The 18,976-nt window shown below is 52.4% G+C and overlaps 1 protein-coding gene across 1 annotated transcript; it reads left to right on the forward strand.

Annotated features, from left to right (window-relative positions):
• The first annotated feature begins 5,097 nt into the window (after positions 1-5,097).
• On the forward strand, positions 5,098-16,478 carry LOC135576513 (SUN domain-containing protein 3-like). Its single transcript, XM_065042695.1, has 8 exons — positions 5,098-5,101; positions 5,672-5,824; positions 12,431-12,627; positions 13,200-13,284; positions 13,667-13,782; positions 14,612-14,779; positions 15,297-15,389; positions 16,081-16,478. Exons 1-8 carry the CDS (start codon positions 5,098-5,100, stop codon positions 16,234-16,236), a joined length of 972 nt encoding a protein of 323 aa, XP_064898767.1. The 3' UTR covers positions 16,237-16,478.
• Positions 16,479-18,976: the final 2,498 nt, after the last annotated feature.

The following is an 18,976-nucleotide window of genomic DNA, read 5'->3' on the forward strand; positions in this document are numbered from 1 at the left end:
TGACACACACGCTGTCCAATGGGGTTTGTGACACACACACTGTCCAGGGGGGTTTGTGAAACACACACTGTCCAATGGGGTTTGTGACACACACACTGTCCAGGGGGGTTTGTGACACACACACTGTCCAATGGGGTTTGTGACACACACGCTGTTCAGAGGGGTTTGTGACACACACACTGTCCAGGGGGGTTTGTGACACACACACTGTCCAGGGGGTTTGTGACACACACGCTCTCCAGGGGGTTTTGTGTCGCGGTTGAGACGGACAAACGACATGGACCAAGTTCTTTCAAGATGAAAGTAATAGATGCCATTTATTGCTACAAGTGCATTTTTATTCAATTCTACCAGTTCATGTGTCTTTTCACCATTGGTTACAAGTTACAGCACTAACATCTCATTAGTTACTTTTTCTATCGTCCATGTTATTCTTCTATCCCCTTCTCTCTCACGGGTACATCTCTCCTCTCTCCGGATACTCCTTTACTCCCATCCTTCTCAAGGGTAAATCTTAATATCTCAAGGCTGATCTCTACTCTCACATTTTCTATCAAGGATTCCACAGATCCGCTGCAATTTCCCACAATTCCCCCTTTTTTTATTTGTGCTAAATATGCTGCCCTCATTGTCCGCTGCAGGGCCCTTTGCAGCAGAGAAATCATGATGGCAACAACTGTAGTCATGGCAGAAACCAGCCCTGCAACCAAGAGAAGAGCCCTGGTAGCTGTCCCCTCTCTGCACCAGAGCTGATGTCCATGAGGCCCCACAGTGAGGAGGACCAGGCTCACAAAGCCTTTTCTGAGGGGACAACAGGATGGTTTCAACCACTGCAGCGTGGAGAAAATCCCAAGTGTGACCAGAGCCATAGGCTGGGCTGGACAGTGACAACAGACCGCCATGGAAATAAGACTCGCTTTGAATCCATTCCCAAAGCACAGCTAGGCAAATGATGACTCTTCCCAAATGAGCAAAAAGAGTCCATTGCTGCTACTGCAGTCATGTTTCCTTTTCTGCCCAAACCAAGATCCACAGTTGGCCATCTGTACAGGGGATGCAAAATGCACTTCAGCCGCAGGGTAACCTTCCACACCTCCTGTGTGACTTGCACCTTTCTCGGAGTTATTTGCCTACCTTGACTGGTGGGAAGAAGTTCAGAACTTATGGAAAGCCTTTAAGAGATACTCTTTTGAGTACTCAAAGAGTAAGGAAGCTGCTGCCATTTTGGACATTTGCACCAAAACTCATACACACATGGGATAGTGTGTGGTGTGTGACATGGATTTCTTTTTCTCCTTGTTCTCCTTTTTAGTAATGCCTGAGATCTTTGCTTTGGAAAAAACGTACCTAAACAAAAGAATCTGAGAACAAAAGTCCTGATCAGAGAGAAGGTCCATCTGGGCCAAGACTCAGTCTCCAAAGCTGCCAGCCATCCGTGTCTACAGGGTCTTGGGGTGCTCAAAGGCCTCAGTGGCTGGGACCGGCCTCCCTGGGGACCATCTCCTGCAGGGGCCCAGGGGCTGTGTCTCAGCTCAGCCTGGGACCTCTGGTGCCTGCCTGAGCCATGTTGTAGGTGTGTGTGCCTGTCTCTGCCCCATCTCCTGGACGGGCCTGGGCCCTGCCCTGCAGAGAGCGGCTCTCCTGGATGGAGTCCTCAGGCCTGGCCCAGAGCTTATCGTGCTCCAGGCACAGCTACTGAGCACAACCATGCTGTGCTGTGCTGTGCTGCTCTATTCTGTACGCTCACAAGGAGTCCAATAAAGATGTGACTGTTCGACTGAAATGCCAGAGAGGTTTTAGATCCAAAAACAGTCTCAGGGACACATACACAAAGGATACAAATGGAAACCATTTTTAAAATTATTTTTTAATATTTATATTTATTTTCTTAAAATTACAAATGTTAATAGAAGAAGGAGAAGGAGGAGAGCTGGCTCCTGCTGCAAACTTGCCCTGGGAGAAAGAACCCGAGAAAGCCAGAGCACGAGTGGTGCCTTGGAGGGCAAGAGCAGTGGGCATGAACCGAGCCAAAAGGGCCCAGAGGAGCTCTGACAGGTGGTCATGCTCAATGCTGCAGAGGAAGGCAAAAAAACCCCGGGGACCAGGGCCAGTCTGCCCCGGGGGAAAATTCCTTCCTGACCCCAACACTGGCGATCGGCTGTTCCCTGAGCATTTGAGCAAGACCTGGCTCCTCGGCCCACAGGCTGGTCACGCCTCCCAGAAGACCACAGAATAATAGAAGGATAGAATGATAGGATGATGATCTCCTCCCTCTCTCCTCTCTCCTCTCTCCTCTCTCCTCTCCTCTCCTCTCCTCTCCTCTCCTCTCCTCCTTTCTTCACCTCTTCCCTCTCCCTCTTCTCTCTCCTTCTTTTCCTTCTCCCTCCTTTCACTACCAGTACATGCTGAGGAAATTGCTGACAAACACTTGTAACCTTGCCCAGATTAGCCATTCGCTCCATCACCTTGTGCAAAGGACACATGTACTTTCTGGTGGCTGGGAGAGCACCGTGCCCCCTTAAACCACTCTGCATTCCACTTCCTACAGCTGCTGACCCTAGCTCCCCACTCCATCAGGACGGTGAGCTCTGCAGTGCTCCTCAAGAAGGCATTCCCTTCATTTTGCTGCTGCTATTCAGCTGAAAAGGATGTTCCTCTTCCTCTTCCTCTTCCTCCTCCTCCTCCTCCTCTTCCTCCTCCTCTTCCTCTTCCTCCTCCTCTTCATCTTCCTCCTCTTCCTCTCTTCTCTCTTCCCCTCTTCCTCTCTTCTCTCTTCCTCTCTTCTCTCTTCCTCTCTTCTCTCTCTTCTCCTCTTGCTTCACCTCTTCCCTCTCTCTCTCCCTCTCCCTCTTCTTCTCTCTCCCTCTTTTCCTTCCCCCTCCTTTCACTACCAGTGCATGCTGGGGAAATCCCTGACAAACACTTGGAACCTTGCCCAGCTTACCCATTCGCTCCATCACCTTATGCCAACCACGCATCTACCTTCTGGTGGCCGGGAGAGCACCGCATGCCCTTCAAACCACTCTGTATTCCACTTCCTACAGCTGCTGACCCTAGCTCCCCACTCCGTCAGGACGGTGAGCTCTGCAGTGCTCCTCAAGAAGGCATTCCCTTCATTTTGCTACTGCTATCCAGCTGAAAAGGATGATCATCCATCAGATGAACCTGGAAGGTTGCCCTGCTGGGAGATGGCCTTGCAGTGGAGAAACTCCAGCTGCCTCGTCCATCTCTTCCTCCTTCAGCCCCTGTCAAGGGATTCCACCGGCTCCTCAAGGACTTCCTCTCCGATGTCTTCAGGCTGCCTCCAGGCCAGCTCTGGCAGCAGATGCGGGACGCTGCTCCCTTTTATACTGCCCCGGGGCATTGTGACATCAGCATTGCCCCGTGGTCGCATTGTGACACGGAGGTGACATGGGCCCCCAGTGTCCCACCCCACCCACTGCCCATGCACCCAGCACTCTGTGGAGGAAGGACTTCGGGGTGCTGCTGGCCCCGAGGCTGTCCTTGTGCCCAGGAGGCCCAGGGCGCTGTCCCTGCTCTTGGTGGTCACGCACTGGGCATGGCTGAAACCACCTGGGAATGGCGGTGGCATGAAATTACTGAGGAGGTTATTCACATACAAAGGAACTTCTTCTCTTTGCCTTTAAAGTTACTAAAAGAAACTATGAAAAACAATCCTCTAGTACGTGATGGTAATGAATTGCTCTGCGAAAGTGCTGCCATGGGTGCAGGAACCTGCCAGCCTACGTCTATTCCATTAAAGAATCTCAACATTTTGGTGCCGGCTCCATGTGTTTGGCATGTGGCCTCTCTCACCTCCTAGATGTCCAGGTAGGAAAACAGGCGGGGGAGCAGGTCTCAGCTAAACCCCAGGGCACCTGCTATGGAAAGCATAGGTGTGAAAGCATAGGCATAGCCTCTGGGCTCAGGCACCAGGTTCTGTGGGCTGGCAAATGGCTGCCTGACAGCTCAGACATGGTAATTATCCCTAATTCAAGCACCTGGGGTAATGCAAGGTGGTGCCGTGTTGGAAGCACTTCATTAACTGCAGAAGAGTAAAGACATGCCCATGGGCAGATCCTCTGCTGCAAAGGGGCATTGTTCCTGTTGTAGCAAAAACAAGCCCAGCGATAATCTTAAGCCCATATTGGCATCAGTAGCTGGTTGTAAGAAGCGACTAAGAAGAGTAATCGGGCTGCAGATGATAGCGAGGGGCTGCATTCATCCCCAGGGGCATCATCAGGGGAGGAAGTGACCGTTACCCAGTCTTTTTCTCCAAGTGAGCTGAGAGAGTTGCGAAAAGACTATAGACGTAAAGATGGTGAGAATGTGTTAACCTGGATGCTCCGATGCTGGGATAACGGGGCTGACACAAGAGAACTGGAGGGCGGAGAAGCCAAGCAGTTGGGATCTCTGTCAAGGGATTCCACCCTTGATGGGGCAATTGCCAGTGAGCCCAACCCCACGGCCCTCTGGACCCGACTCTTGACAGCCATGAAAACAAGATTTCGTAACAAGGATGACCGTCAATGCACATCAAGGAAATGGAATGCTATGGAGCGAGGTATCCAGTTCCTGAGAGAGTTAGCTGTGCGAGAGATTATCTATTTTGGGCCAGATAGCCATGAGGGGGTGAATCCAGATAGAGTTGAGTGTACATGGTCTGTGTGGCGCAGATTCTCACAGAGTGCACCAGCTCCATATGCTAAGATATTGGCAGGAACGTTCGTGTCAACTGGCGGTAGACAAAGTGTTAATGACATGACTGAGTGGCTCCGGGAATTTGAGGAAAACCTTTCTGATCCCCTAGGGGCTTATGTCTCTAGGGTGGAGAAACTGAGTGAAACGACTGTTGACTGTTTTGAAAAGCTGTTGAGAGAAATGAAAGCACTCAGGGAACACACACATGGCTCTCGATTTGTACGAACCAATGCTTCAGCTATTAGGAGAAAGCATTTCCAATACCCAGAGAGAGAGAGAAAGCGTTTCCAGTCCCCAGAGAGAGAGAGAAGGCGTTCCCAATCTCCAGAGAGAGAACACAGGCAGGGCACCATCAGAGGTTTGCTGTGGTCCTTCCTACGTGAGCAGGGAGAAGATATGAGTAAGTGGCACAGTAAACCTGCTGGGGAACTTCAAGAACGAGTGCATGAGTTAACAGGGCAGGCTTCTAGGAAAAGGGCTGCCTGGTTTACAAAAGAGATTCTGGTGCTCGTGAAGGAACCTCTAATTCACAGCGAGTGACCGTGGAAGACCGAGATTAGAGGTGCCCTGCCTCCAGCCAGGCGGAGGAAAGGGATAACAGAGTTTACTGGACGGTACAGATAGGATGGCCTGGTACAACACACCCCCAGGAGTACAAGGCTTTGGTGGACACTGCTGCTCAGTGCACAGTAATTCCTTCAGGCTGTAAGGGGACACAACTCATCAGTATTTTTGGAGTGACTTGGGGGATCCCAAGAGCTGACTGTTGTAGAGGCTGAAATGAGCCTAACTGGAAAAACCTGGCAAAAGCATCCCATTGTGACTGGCCCAGATGCTCCGTGCATCCTTGGCATAGACTACCTTAAGAGAGGGTATTTTAAGGACCCAAAAGGGTATAGGTGGGCATTTGGTACAGCATCTGTGGACACTGAGAGAATTGAACAGCTGTCTGATTTGCCTGGTCTTTCAGATGACCCTTCTGTTGTAGGACTGCTGATGGTTGATGATCAGCAGGTGCCAGTTGCTACCACAACGGTGCATCGTCAACAGTATCGCACCAACCGGGACCCTTGGATTCCTATTCAGAAATTGATTCGTCAACTGGAAAGCCAGGGTGTGATCAGTAAGACTCGCTCACCTTTCAATAGCTCGATTTGGCCAGTGCGTAAGTCTAGCGATGAGTGGAGATTAACTGTAGACTACTGTGGCCTGAAGGGGGAAGGGGGAAAAAGGGTGAAGGGAAACCTTCTCCCACAGTTTTGATTGTCTCCCCATGATCAAACCACGACAAAAACAAAGAATCAGCATGGTGAGGCTGTCGAGTGGCCCTTGGTTTGTCCTGCAAACAACCTCTGAATGTGGATTCTTGCAGGTGTAGTGGAGCAGGCAGCAGCATCTGAGCAAAGCTCTGGGGGACGGGGTCCTGTGTGCTGGGGACAGCTTCCCTCGCCATTCTCTGCTCCCTCCTCCTTCAAGCAGGGGCTGCCCCAGCCGTGCACAGCCAGTCCCAGCCGGGCCCTGAGGTGGGTGTCTCCATGACGACCGCCCGGGCTCTGTGACGTCATAACCAGAGGCCATTGTGACACGGGGTCGACATCACCAGAGGCCATTGTGACACGGGGGGCCCCGCCCTGACCGTGGGGGTATTTAAGGAGCGAGAGCCCTGGGGTGCTCACTCCCAGGAGAGCAGCTTCTCAGGAGCAGCAGCTTCTCAGGAGCAGCAGCTTCTCACGAGGCAGCATCTCCCCTGGGTGCCCGTTGCGGCTCATTGATAGAGGAGACCCAAGATGCCAACTGACAAGGAGGTGTCCTGCTCCTCCTCCTGCCCGCAGATCGGCCACAGCCTGGGCCAGCACACCCTCCAGAGCACCTGGGTCACCCCCTCGGTCCAGGAGCGCTTGCAGGACCACCATAAAGGTCCCCAGGAGGGGTCTGGCTGGCCTCGCAGCACCAACAGCGAGGCAGCAGCAGAGGCAGAGTGCCCGGCACCTGCCCCACAGGGCCCCACAGCCGACGACGCGGCTCTGTGGGACACAGCCCAGCGCATCGTCAGTGAGGCCGTGCGCAGGGCTGTGGCTCAGATCATGGCAGCTGGCCAGGAACCGGAGGAACAGCAGGACCTGGCCCAGCACATGGACTTGCAAGATGAGAACAGCAAAGAGGGGTGCCAAGGCGGAGACACCATCCAGAGCACCTGGATCAACCCCTCGGTCCAGGAGCACCTGCAGGACGCCCCTGCAGGTCCCCAGGAGGGGTCTGGCTTGCCCAGCTGCACAGACACGGAGGCGGCAGCAGAGGCAGAGCGCCCGGCACCTGCCCAGCACAGCCCCACAGAGGACGATGTGGACCTGTCAGACATTGTGGAGTACATCATCAGTGAGGCCGTGCGCAGGGCTGAGGCTGAGATCCAGGGACCTGGCCAGCAACCGCTGGAACAGCAGGACCTGGCCCAATGCACGGATGTTCCAATGGCAGTACCAGCACCTGCAGGACTTGAAGCCATTGAGGCTCATTTGGCAGGAGAGGATGAGGGACAGGCCAGCACAGCCACTCTCGTCCCAGCTGCAAAGGAGGAAGAAGAGAACACGGTTTCTCCAATGTCTGCAGAGCATGGGGGAGAGACCAGCGCAGACATCGCCTGCCCAGCGCAGGGCCCGGCTCCACGGCGACGGCCTTCCCGGTTCAGGAGGGCACTCCGGGCTCTGCGCAGGGCTTTCCGCTGCAGCTGCACCGCGGGACAGCAAGAGGAGTAGAGCCGTGACCGCGGCGTTCACCTGCCCTGAGGACATGGTGCTGCCAGCCTCTGCTCAGCCTTGGATTGTTTTCAAAATCAATAAAGCCAAAAAAAAAAAAAAAAGACAAGTTTTCCCCCTGTGCTCCTCTGTTCCTGCTCCATCTCGGGACAAAGAAGGCTGCAGGAAATCTCTGTCCTCGGGGTGTCCCGGCCTTGGTTGCCGGAAGCCCTGGGCTGGTGCTGCCGCAAGCCGGCAGTCTGGCTGGATCCCCCTCAAGCTCCCTTCCCACCCACCTGTCTCCAGTTCCAGTCCAGGACTTGGAACATTTGAGATCTATTGCCGACTTGGCCTGGTTGACCTGCACTGTACGGCATCCCCTTCGTCTCACAAGGAACCTGCCCATTGCAGGGGTGTTTCGGAGCACCTGCATGAGCTGATACAGGTGAGACCCTCCAAACCCACATGTGGTCCCTCTCCTCCACCGAGGGTCTTCCAAGTCAGGAAGAGCCGGCTGCTCGCTCCCTTGCTGGAAATCTGAGCCATGACCCATCTCTGCACAAGGCTCTGATGCACAAGGCTGCCAGCGTCACAAGAGCACGTTCAGGCCTGAGACACTGGGGAGAAGCGCCGCAAACAGTGCTGGTCTTGACAAGAAATCCACCTGCTCAGAGCTTCGTCTCAGATACGAGTTACTCTGCCCTGGGTTTCTGGGGCCCAGAAATGGAGGGGGGCTCAGGTATAAACCCAGTCAGCCAAGAGCCGCAGCAGCTGCTGATCCCTGTGTGGCGCATTGCAAACCAGCCATGGCTGTCTGTGGCTGCTGCATGCCCCGGGCTGCAGCCTTCGCAGCATCCTCCTCTTCCCCAGCACCCCCGTGCACTGCACAGAACCAGAGCTGATTGCAATGGCTGGGGCAGCACCGGGCAGCAGCAGCATCTCTCTCCCCAGCCTCCAGCTGCCCAGTTGCCCTGCAGGGAATTTCTGCCTGGGAAGGGCAGAGTTGTATTGCGATCGGCCGGGGGCTCGGGACAAAGCACAGCACCGCCACGTCCCCGGAGCAGAGCCCTTCTTTTCCTGGCTTGGACTGGTGTATTCCTCCTGCTCACAGCGCGGTCCTTCTCTGGGATAAGGTGACGCCAGCACTTTCAGGGAAATTGGAACATCATGATGGAGTGGACGTGAAACAGCCTCACTTCCCGAAAAGCCAAAGGAGTAAAACTGACATGGAACAAAGCAAGTAACTTGCCACAGCTGTCCAACCTGCGCTCCTCAGGCGGGAGGTGACAGGCGACATGTTCTGGTGCTGCGGGGCTGTGCCGCAACAGTTCAGTTGGGGCCGTGGCCAGAAAGGTAGTGATGTACATCTAGAGATACCCACATCGTTTTGTGGGAAGCATCTGTTTCCTCGGCACGATTTGGAACACTTTTGACACACGGGGCTTGCTGGGCCCTAAATCACAGCTGCGTTGACTCCTCTAAGCCTCCCAGTTCCAATTCAGCAGGTGCCCAGTTCAAGGTGTTGACTCAGCAATGTGTACTTCACTTTAATCTGTATTATGTATTATGTATTATGTGTTATGTGTTATGTATTATGTATTATGTATTATGTATTACCAACAGTAATTTGCCAACAGGAGGAGTTCTTGCTACATTAACAGCAAAAGCCATGCTGAAAAATGCAAGGGAGCAATGAGGGAGGGCTGGAGTCGTGCTCGGGAGCTGTGTCCGTGCGGGAAGGTTTATGTGTCTCGCTGGGTAGTGCCCAGAGAGTTGGTCTGATCGCACCGCCGAGCTCCCGGAGACATCAATCTGTTTGATTCTTTCCTACACCAAGCTTTAAAGGCTGGTTTGGATAGTCAAATGGGATTCAAACGTAACGTTCCTCCAAGAAGGCCTTGGGTAAGTCATTTCCCAAAATTCCAACTTCTTTTCCAGGGAGGCTGAATTTCTCCATAGCAATCAAATGATCAGGTTTTGCACAGAAGAGTTGCTGTGGTTCTAAGCGTCTTTATTTTGTCTATGCTGCCTTAAAGAAGCAGCTGGTCTGCCTTTTGCTTTTGGTGATGGAAGTCGGGAATGGCCAGCGCTGTGCTTCATGTCAGGATGGTTTCATTCTCGTCTTATTGAAACTTAACTTTTGCCGGATGCAACTCCAAGAAAATGCCTCAGCCTCTTCCAGGGCCTTGGAAGGAAGGAAGCTTTAAAAATTTCAACATTAATTTTAAGAATTGCAACTGGAATTTTAGAAATTTTGATGTGAAATTGTAAAAATTTTGACGGGAATTTGAAAAATTTTGTTGGGATTTTAAAAATTTTGAAGGAAACTTTAAATATTTCAACATTAATTTTAAAAATTTCAACTGGAATTTTAGATATTTTGACGTGAAATTGTAAAAATTTTGACAAAAATTTGAAGAATTTTGACTGGAATTTTAAAAATTTTGATGGGAATTTTAAAAATTGGAACATTAATTTTAAGAATTTCAACTGGAATTTTAGAAATTTTGACATGAAATTGTAAAAATTTTGACGGGGATTAGGAAAATTTTAGTGAGAATTTTAAAAGTTTCAACAGGATTTTAATATTTTTGTTGAGAATTTAAAATTTCAAAGGGAATTTGAACAATTTGGATGGGAATTGAAAAATTTTAGTGAGAATTTTAAAAGTTTCAACAGGATTTGAAAAATTTTGATAGGAATTTGAAAAATTTCAATGGGAATATGAACAATTTAGACGGGAATTGAAAAATTTTGAAGGGAATTTGAAAAATTTCAACATTAATTTTACAAATTTCAACTGGAATTTTAGAAATTTTGGCGTGAAATTGTAAAAATTTTGACGGGGATTAGGGAAATTTTAGTGAGAATTTTAAAAGGTTGTTGGCAGAGGTTGTTCTCAGCTGCTGCTCTGTGCAGCTTGGTTCAAGAGCCAGCTGGGGGCTTCTTTGGAAGGGAGGTTTCTTGTTCTGTGCTTACTGCTCCTCGGGACCCTGCACAGGAGCGCTGTTGGGGTCTGCAGGGACGGGTGGGACCTGCTGTGACTCCTGCTGAATGTGAACTCAACTTGTCCTGATGGCCTCCAATGAAACCAGACTGACTGTAGGTGGTTTTCTTCCCTGTTTCAGTTCCAAACTACACGTTTGGCACTAAAAAACATGAGACTTTGTGCTGTTTTTTGGACGTCAGTGGCTGCGGATCAGCTGAGAACATCACTGCCTTAGATACCAGGGCAGGTGATCTGTGATCAGGGCTGTGGACTTGAATGGCCGTGCTTTCATTAACGTTTCCTGGTCTTGCCATTTCACAGCCCTTCCTTCTCCTGGAAATTTAAGCCAGCATTTCTTATTCTGAGGTTCAGACGGGAGTTGGACTTACTGTTGAACGGCTGATATAATGTGCTCCCTGAGGAGCACATCTTGCTTTTTTGTTGTTGCTTTCCAACACCGTCTGAACTTTGGTCAGCAAGAGGAAGAGTGGTGACAGAGTCTGTTATCTGAGAGTAACGTGTTCCTGTACCTTTCCCGTTGTTCCGTGGTGAAGGATTCCTTCCCTTGCAGACAGGACTGCGAGACCCATTCCTGCCAGGTTGGACTTTGCCTCCAAACGAGGTGCAGCCTCGTCCACTGTGACATCAGCCACTGCCGTTGTGTCACAAAGCAGCATCAGCGCTGAGGTCGGCACAGCAGGGTATAAGACCAGGGGTCGCCCTGCGCCTCGGTCACTCTCGATCTTGAGGGAACCGAGATCGCAGAGTTTCTGGCTCACTGCTGAGCGAGTGAGATGCTTGTTACCTGCACCTCAGCAGGTACCAAGGGACACCCAGAGACGGCTGAACGTCTGAACGGGTATGTTGGGAGTATTTTCTGCTCCCTTCCCCAGGTGTGTTTTCCACCTCGTCAGCTGGGGTGGGTGGATGGTGGGCAGGAGAGGAACACGAGGGCAGCCTGAGAGCTGGGTCTGGAGCTGCTGGAAGGCAGCAGCTGCCTTTCAGTCTCTCGGCTGCTAAAGAAACGCTGCGAGAGGGGAGACACACACCCCCCTGGCAACTGTTGGACTGTAGGGGCACAGGCTGAACCTTCTCTTGAGAGGGTGGAGAACAGGAGCAGCACAAGTGTCCATCGGGTGCTGGGCAGGAGAAACAGGCATTTGTTATGTCCTTCCATTTCCAGAGAATCCCTCTCCAGCCCCACAGATGTGAAATGTGGACACAAGTCCTGTTGCAACTCCTGCTCTTGGTCCAGAGTCAATCTTGAGCCCTTTGTCCCTAAGGAAACAATCTTTGCCGTGACAAATCCCCCACTGGTGCAGCTGGTGACACCTCCAGAAGTGACTGGAGCTGGTGCAGGACCAAGCCAATGCACACGGCAGGAACGCCAGGCTCAAGGGCTGAGTCCATGCTGCTGCTCTCCAGTCTGCTGCTGATCTGCACAGGAAACACCAGCTTCACCGGCCTTTTCTTTATCTGCTCTGCAGGAAGATGAAGGTTGTCAAGGCAACAACCCTGGTTCTGCTTCTCGGTCTATTCTCTTTCGGTGAGTCTCTGCGGATCTCCAACCTGAGGACAGTGCTTTAGAAGGTACTCGGGGCTCCATCCTGCCCTGTTCCGCTTCCCCCGCTGTGAGCAGAGGAGCTCAGCCAAGAGCAGAAAGTCCCCACAGAGCTGTGCCAGTCCCTGCTCCAGCGGGACGGGTGTGGGTGAGGAAGGGCTGAGTTGCCTTCCCCAGGAGGGCTGAGCCAGTTCTCTTCAGCCAGGGAGAGGCCGTGGCTGAGCTCTCCTGCCCCAGGGGCTGAGAATCTTCTGCAGGACAAGGAGCACAGTCCAGGGCAGGGAACGCCCATCTATGGCGGAGCCCGTACGCCATGATGGCCACTGTCAAAGACAACAAGAGGAGAGATAACTATGGCACTTGGGAGAGACACTGAAAGGGGAGCGGGCAGCCCGAGGCATAGCCCAGCCTTAGACCAGGTTCTAAGCTCTGGTGCGTGTTCCACAGGTGTTTACCACATGGGACGACTTGGTGCCTTAACCCCCTGGAGCACTGCAGACCTGAGCGAAACCCTGCCCCTGCCAGACCAGCTCCGTAAGCTCCAGGAACGGCTTTACCGTCTGCGCTGGAGCACTAAGGATGTGGCTGAGCGGGCTCTGCAGGAAGGACTGAAGCAGGCAAAGCTCCCAGGCGTTACCGGATGGGTAAGGGCACAAGGCAGAAGGATCTGCTCAGGGGTTTTATCCTCCATCCACACGTATCCTACTCCATTCCTGTCACAGCCAACAGGCTGGTGCTGCTGGAACAAGTGCTGTCATGGCCACACTTCCTTTTCCTGTTGCTCCACACTTCCTTATGGGGGAGAGAGAGCGTGATGGGAACGACAGCTGTCTGAGTTGGACCTTCCTCTGCGTCCAGATCTCGGGTCCTCCTCAAGGGAGGACTGGAATTAAAGAATGGTCTCAGCAGTGCAGAGTTAAGCCAGGCCTATCTCATGCCCAGAAGGCTTATCTGTCCGTGCTTCCTGGCCTGGGGTCTCTCCACAGGAACAGCCCCTTCCCGCAGCTCCAGCATTCAGAGCACTGGAGTGAGCAGCCCTCCCTTTCTGATCCCGACAATCAGAGCAGAGCAAACCTGGGAGGCTTCCAGGCAATGTGGGCATTCCCTCCATCTGAGATGCGCCTTGTCCCCGTTCACCTTGGCTGGCCTTGCAGGGGAGCTGCTTGCCCCGGTCCTTCTCCTTCCAACAGGCGCTCTCCTTTGTGTTCCTTCCCAGGCTGTTCACGAGATCATCAATCAAGCTTTGGAGAAGCTGGAAGAAATGCAGGTCCCGATGCCAGATTACGCCCTGAAATCAGCAGGTGCCGTGACATTGTACAAACAAACCAGTTCTAAACCTCTTCCTGTCCAGATTGACAAGATGGGTGTTGTAACTTGCCCTGGGGTGGGAGAGAAGGGACAAGAAGTCAATTTGTGCCCTAAAAGTGCACCCACTGACAGAGTGTGTAACAGGCCAGACCCCATGGGAAGGTCAGAAAGCCTTGTTCACGTTCTTGTCTTTTTCCACGGCCCCATACGACATTTTAGTGACACCTTGCTGTGTGTTCCAGAGAGGCCGTGCCAGTACGAAAGAGGGGAAACAACTGTGGGACATAGATGATAACTGAGAAACCTTTTCCAAGTCAACAGTGCAATATTCCTCCTGACACTGCCTGATGATTCTGCTCATGTTTTAATTTCCAGGGGCTGCTGTCATTCATTCCAGGACTTCTCCATCCCTCCGGAACGCCAAAGCCAAACTCTTCTTCTATTCCCTGCCATTGATGGATTACATGAGGTCCCCTGAGCTTATTCTGGAGGTAGGAGCACCAAGAAGCAGTAAAACATAGGTCGGGATAATGAACCACACCTGCTGCTCAGAGTTGCGTTTCCCCGTATCTTTGATCCTCAAAGCTTCTTCTCCTGCCTCCTTCTCACATGGACCTGCTCTCCTTCTGTGTCTCCCTGCTGAGTATTTCCTCTCCCAAAGTGCCCCAGGTTCTACGCGGGAGCTTCTGCCAGGCCAGGCTGCTCCTGCAGTCTGTGTCTGCCCACTCGCTGTGCAAACTGTCAGCACGGCACGGGAGGAGAATGGCAGAGGAGCCTGCAGAGCTCTGGGATGTGTTCTTACTGAGCAACAGCAGGTGCTGAGAGTCTGCACTGCTGGAGGGTCCCATGTTGGGCTCTCAAGCTGTCCTGGCCCTGCTCCTGAGCTGCCTGCACAATCTGAAGAGCTGGCTGGTGCCAGTGGAAGGAGGTGGGAGTGGATGAGAGGGAGCAAGTGCTTCCCCTGACAGGAAGGGTTCATCCAGGTGGGCCCAGAGCTGCCCCCTGCTCTGGGCAGGGGCTTTTGAGCCACACCAACCCTGGCTTGTTTTTGGTGAGGGCTCTGGACTGGGAGAGGCCACTGAGATTCTACAACTAGCACACCCAGCTCCCAGCCATCGAAGGGCTTCTCTGCGGAATTGTTTTGTGAATTCTCACAGCTGCTGCTCTGTTCGGTACCCACAGAGTCCAACTGAAGGCACTGGCTGTGGTTCAGAGCAGAACTGATTGGCCAAATGATTATTAATCCTCTGATGCGCATGGCAGGAATGAGAGCCAGGGCAACCTTCTCCACGTCAATGTAGTTTCTTCTTCTCCTTTCAGCCAGAAAATTTTCCTGGAAACTGCTGGCCCTTCCCAGGAAGTCAGGGTCACGTGTTCATCAAGCTCTCTGTGCCAGTCATTCCAAGAGCAGTCACCATGGACCATGTCTCAGGGACAGCGTTCCACGGAGAAAGTATCTCCGGAGCTCCAAAGGACTTTGCTGTCTACGTAAGTGACTTCTCTGGAGTTGGGGGCTGGGGGTTGCACAGCATTTCTAAGCAGGGAATGAAGACGGGTCAAAGACTCCAGTGGCCTGAAGCTTCCTCCTGACTCTCAGAAGAAACAGGGTCCTTGGAGTCTTTCCCTTCCCATTTTATTCCTCTTTTATTCAATGTACCACTCAAGAACAAAAAGCTGCTCAGGCAAGATGCTACTCCAGGAGCCACAAGGAAAAGGAGCTGAACAGTACATGGTCCTAAACCTTCTTGGCTTCCAATCCCAGTGGCATTTGTGATCCTGAGGTTACCTCCCTCTCACTGGGAGTGTCTGCTCCTTTTCGGACTTCCAGCTTGGACTTGTTGAGTAGACAAGTGTAGCGTGCTGCCCAGCTGCAGCTTAAGTCTTTTCCTTGTGGTCATCGTCCTTGGACTATGTAGCTGAAATAACCCCGTACTTCACCGGCTGAAGTTCAGTCTTCCATGATGCACCAGACGCTCTTGTTTTTTCTACCCCTGTTTTTCTGTAGGGCTTCAAGGAAGAACACGAGGAGCAGGGAATGTTCCTGGGACAGTTCACTTTCCTGGCGCCACTGAATCCCAGTCAGACCTTCCAGCTGAAGGTATGGGGACACAGAGGGAGGAGAACTGTAAGAGAGGAGGAGAAATGCAGTTGGATGGGCAGAGGCTTCCCTGCCAAAGGGCTACAGGCAGCCCTGTCCTTGAGTGTGTGCCACACTGGCCTTTCTTCTGCTTTAACTTCCTGGTGGGAGATGTCTGGAATGCCGGTCTTCTCTTTCATTTTGGGTGCTTAGTGCTTAGAAGTGCCACAGTTGAAGCTGGAATCAGCTTGACTGTCTAGACCCCAAGTGCACACAAGCGGCCACATCCTGTAGGATGCACGACTGCTGTTCTGCCATTTAAAGACCAGTAATACTGGGCTTCCTGAGGATTCTGTTGGTGCTGGCAGTGAGTAGTGACAGGGAGGCCATTCTGTTTCTGTGGCTTTCTAGAGAAGGGAACAAGACATTATACTGACCCCAGCACTGGGTCTTCTGACGGTGGAAACGTGTGCCTCAAAGCAGGCGAGAACTTTCCAGTGTATTTGCTGAGGCATCTGGTAGCTGCTTCTTCCTTTGCTGTTCTCATGGCCCAATGGGGTAGAGCAGGATAAGAACATCTGGACCACAACAGGTCAAAGCACCCGCGGGGCAGCAGGAAGGAAGTTGCTGATTGAGGCCGTTGCTGCGGCACTTCTGTCAGCGCTCACGTGCCAGAGAGGAAAAGGCGACTCATTTCTTCTTGTCGTTGCAGAACGAGCTCCCTGGGGTCATGAATTACATCAGGCTGCAAGTGCTGAGCAACTGGGGCCACCCGGACTACACCTGCCTGTATCGGTTCAGGGTGCACGGTGATCCGCCCAAAGATGGGGGAGACACAGCAGTTGCATCTGTCAATAAATTCCATTAATGTTCACCCAGCCGAGTTCCCGTCTGCTTTGCCTGTGATGCTGCCTGGTCCTCCCTGAGCTCACTGGAGCTCCCCGTCCTTCTCTAAACCCACCAGCTTATGGGAGACTTCAGGAGTCTGCAGCAAGATTGTCCTAATTAAAAGAAACAGGAAAACTCAGTCACAAATCTGCAGAAAGCCTGACATGCACACTCTTGCTGTGACACAGGAACATCAGCAAGGCCCTGCCTGGACACCAGAGATTAAATTAATGGGCAGTTTGCCTATGCAAGAAGCAACTAAGGATCGACTGAGTGGAACCATCTGTTGTTACCTGTTTTCACAAGAGGCACGTGCTACTTCAGCTTCCATCTTTCAGTCTGTTGCCGATGAGAAAATGGAAGTGTGGGTTTTTGTGAGAAGGAAACCTTAATAGGAAAGTGGGTTCATGGACTTATTTGCCTCTCTGGGCACATATTGAGTTAATAGTGTGGGAACGTTACAGAGCAAAGCAATCCCAGGACACTTAAGACATCCCGTAACCACACCAGTCTGTCTTTCCTTTTGACCCGAGCTCCCCAAGCCCCAAGGCAGGAGCAGGCAGGGCAGTCGTGCGCTCGGGCCGTACCAGGGAGGAGAGAGCAGGACCAGCGCTTGGCACCCAGGGCTGGGAACAGCAATTTGTGCTCTGAGCTGGGGCTTAGTCCATGTGCAAGCCCAGCACGGGTCCAGATACCAAACTGAGGGTGTCGGTTCACCCCCGGTGCCACACACACGGCACCTTCTTCCATCGCCTCCTCCGATGAGCTGTTTTGCAGCCCCTTCCAGCTCAGCCCAGCTCAGACACCTGCACTCTGGCTCAGGGCTGCCTGGGGCTGATGACCCTCGGGGCAGCAGCAGGAACCGCTCTGACCCTGGTTGTGGGGCTGTCCCTGGGCTGAGCCTCGGGCCCAGGGCTGCTGAACTGGGCCATGCTGGGGCCCAGGGCTGCTGAACTGGGCCCTGGTGGGGCCCAGGGCTGCTGGGGTCGACAGGTCCCCCCGTCAGCTTTCCCACAGGGACCCACAGAGACCCATAGAGACCATAGGGACCCATAAGGCCCCATAGAGCCCCACAGAGACCCATAGAGCCCCACAGAGACCCATAGAGCCCCATAGAGACCATAGAGACCCATAGGGACCCATAGAGACCCGTAGGGACCCATAGAGACCATAGGGACCCATAGAGCCCCATAGAGACCCATAGAGACCCACTCTACCAGTGTTGCTGTTCTCCGTGGTGCAGCGTGGTGCTCACCAGGCACAGCCAGAGCTGTTCCTGTGCCAGGAGAAGACTTCACACAGAGCCTTGGCTGATGGTGACAGTTCCCACCAGCCGTCCAGCTCTGGAAGGTCCAGGTGCCACAGAGGGGACACTGACTGGTCATCACTTCTCTTGCAGCAACAGGATTAACCAGCAGGAGGGAGGCAGGACCAGAGGGTCCATGAGGTCAGAAAGCACATCAGAGCGCTGGTACAGTCATGGTGACAGCAGAGGGAGAACAGAAAGAGATGCAGTGACCTGGCTAGGACAATGCTGCTGATGTGACGCCTGCCACACAAACACAGAGACAGATCCATCACCACATGGTGGAGAAGGCAGACGTTAGAACACATGAAGCACCGTGGATCAGCTAGAAACCATCCAAATTACATGTGGGAAGGATGTTCTACCTGGTGACAAGAACATCACCTGCCAAAGGATGAAACAGGAGAGCACTGGAAAATTAAAGATTAGTTAATTTGGATTAGCAGCTGACCGAACAATATCAAAACTAAATACAAATTCTGGATGGTTCCCTATCAACAGAACAAGACATGCGTAGAAAGCAACTGAACAGGCAAGAAATAAATTGGTATAATATGTGTGAAATGTCAATGGCACAAAAACGCACCCTCCTGGTAGAAACTAAAGCTGCACTATTTTTCTAAAAATGCAGTACATTTATTATAAACATTCAGCCAGGGAAAAGTTAGGGTGACCCTTCTGTGGCAGGATCAAACTCCCCTCTCTCCCCCTCCCTCCTCCATCATGGAAGGAGTGGCCACATCTCCCTCTTTCTGCTACAGCTTCTTTCGTTTGGCCCCAGAGCCCCTGGCCAGGGCCGTTAGGAGAAGGGAGTGCTGAGGTGCCAGGGAGCCGCTGGGCACCTGCGGCCAGTGTGGGGGACACTTGGAGGCTTCAGGGGCAGCCACAGCCACTGTGGGGGAGCAGAGAAGCTTCTGGAATGCCCATAGTCACAGAATCACAGAATCACAGAATGTTAGGGATTGGAAGGGACCTCAAAAGATCATCCAGTCCAATCCCCCTGCTGGAGCAGGAACACCTAGGTGAGGTCACACAGGAACATGTCCAGGAGGGTTTTGAATGTCTGCAGAGAAGGAGACTCCACAACCCCCTTGGGCAGCCTGTTCCAGTGCTCTGTCACCCTCACTGAGAAGAAGTTTCTTCTCAAATTTAAGAGGAACCTCTTGTGTTCCAGCTTGATCCCATTACCCCTTGTCCTACCATTGTTTGACACCGAGAAGAGCCTGGCTCCGTCCTTGTGGCACTCACTCTTTATATATTTATAAACATTAATAAGGTCACCCCTCAGTCTCCTCTTCTCCAAACTAAAGAGACCCAGCTCCCTCAGCCTTTCTTCATAAGGGAGGTGCTCCACTCCCTCCAGCATCTTTATTGCCCTATGCTGGACCTTCTCCAGCAGTTCCCTGTCCTTCTG

The sequence above is a fragment of the Columba livia genome, chromosome 28, assembly GCF_036013475.1.
Source record: "Columba livia isolate bColLiv1 breed racing homer chromosome 28, bColLiv1.pat.W.v2, whole genome shotgun sequence".
Taxonomy (NCBI): Eukaryota; Metazoa; Chordata; class Aves; order Columbiformes; family Columbidae; genus Columba; species Columba livia.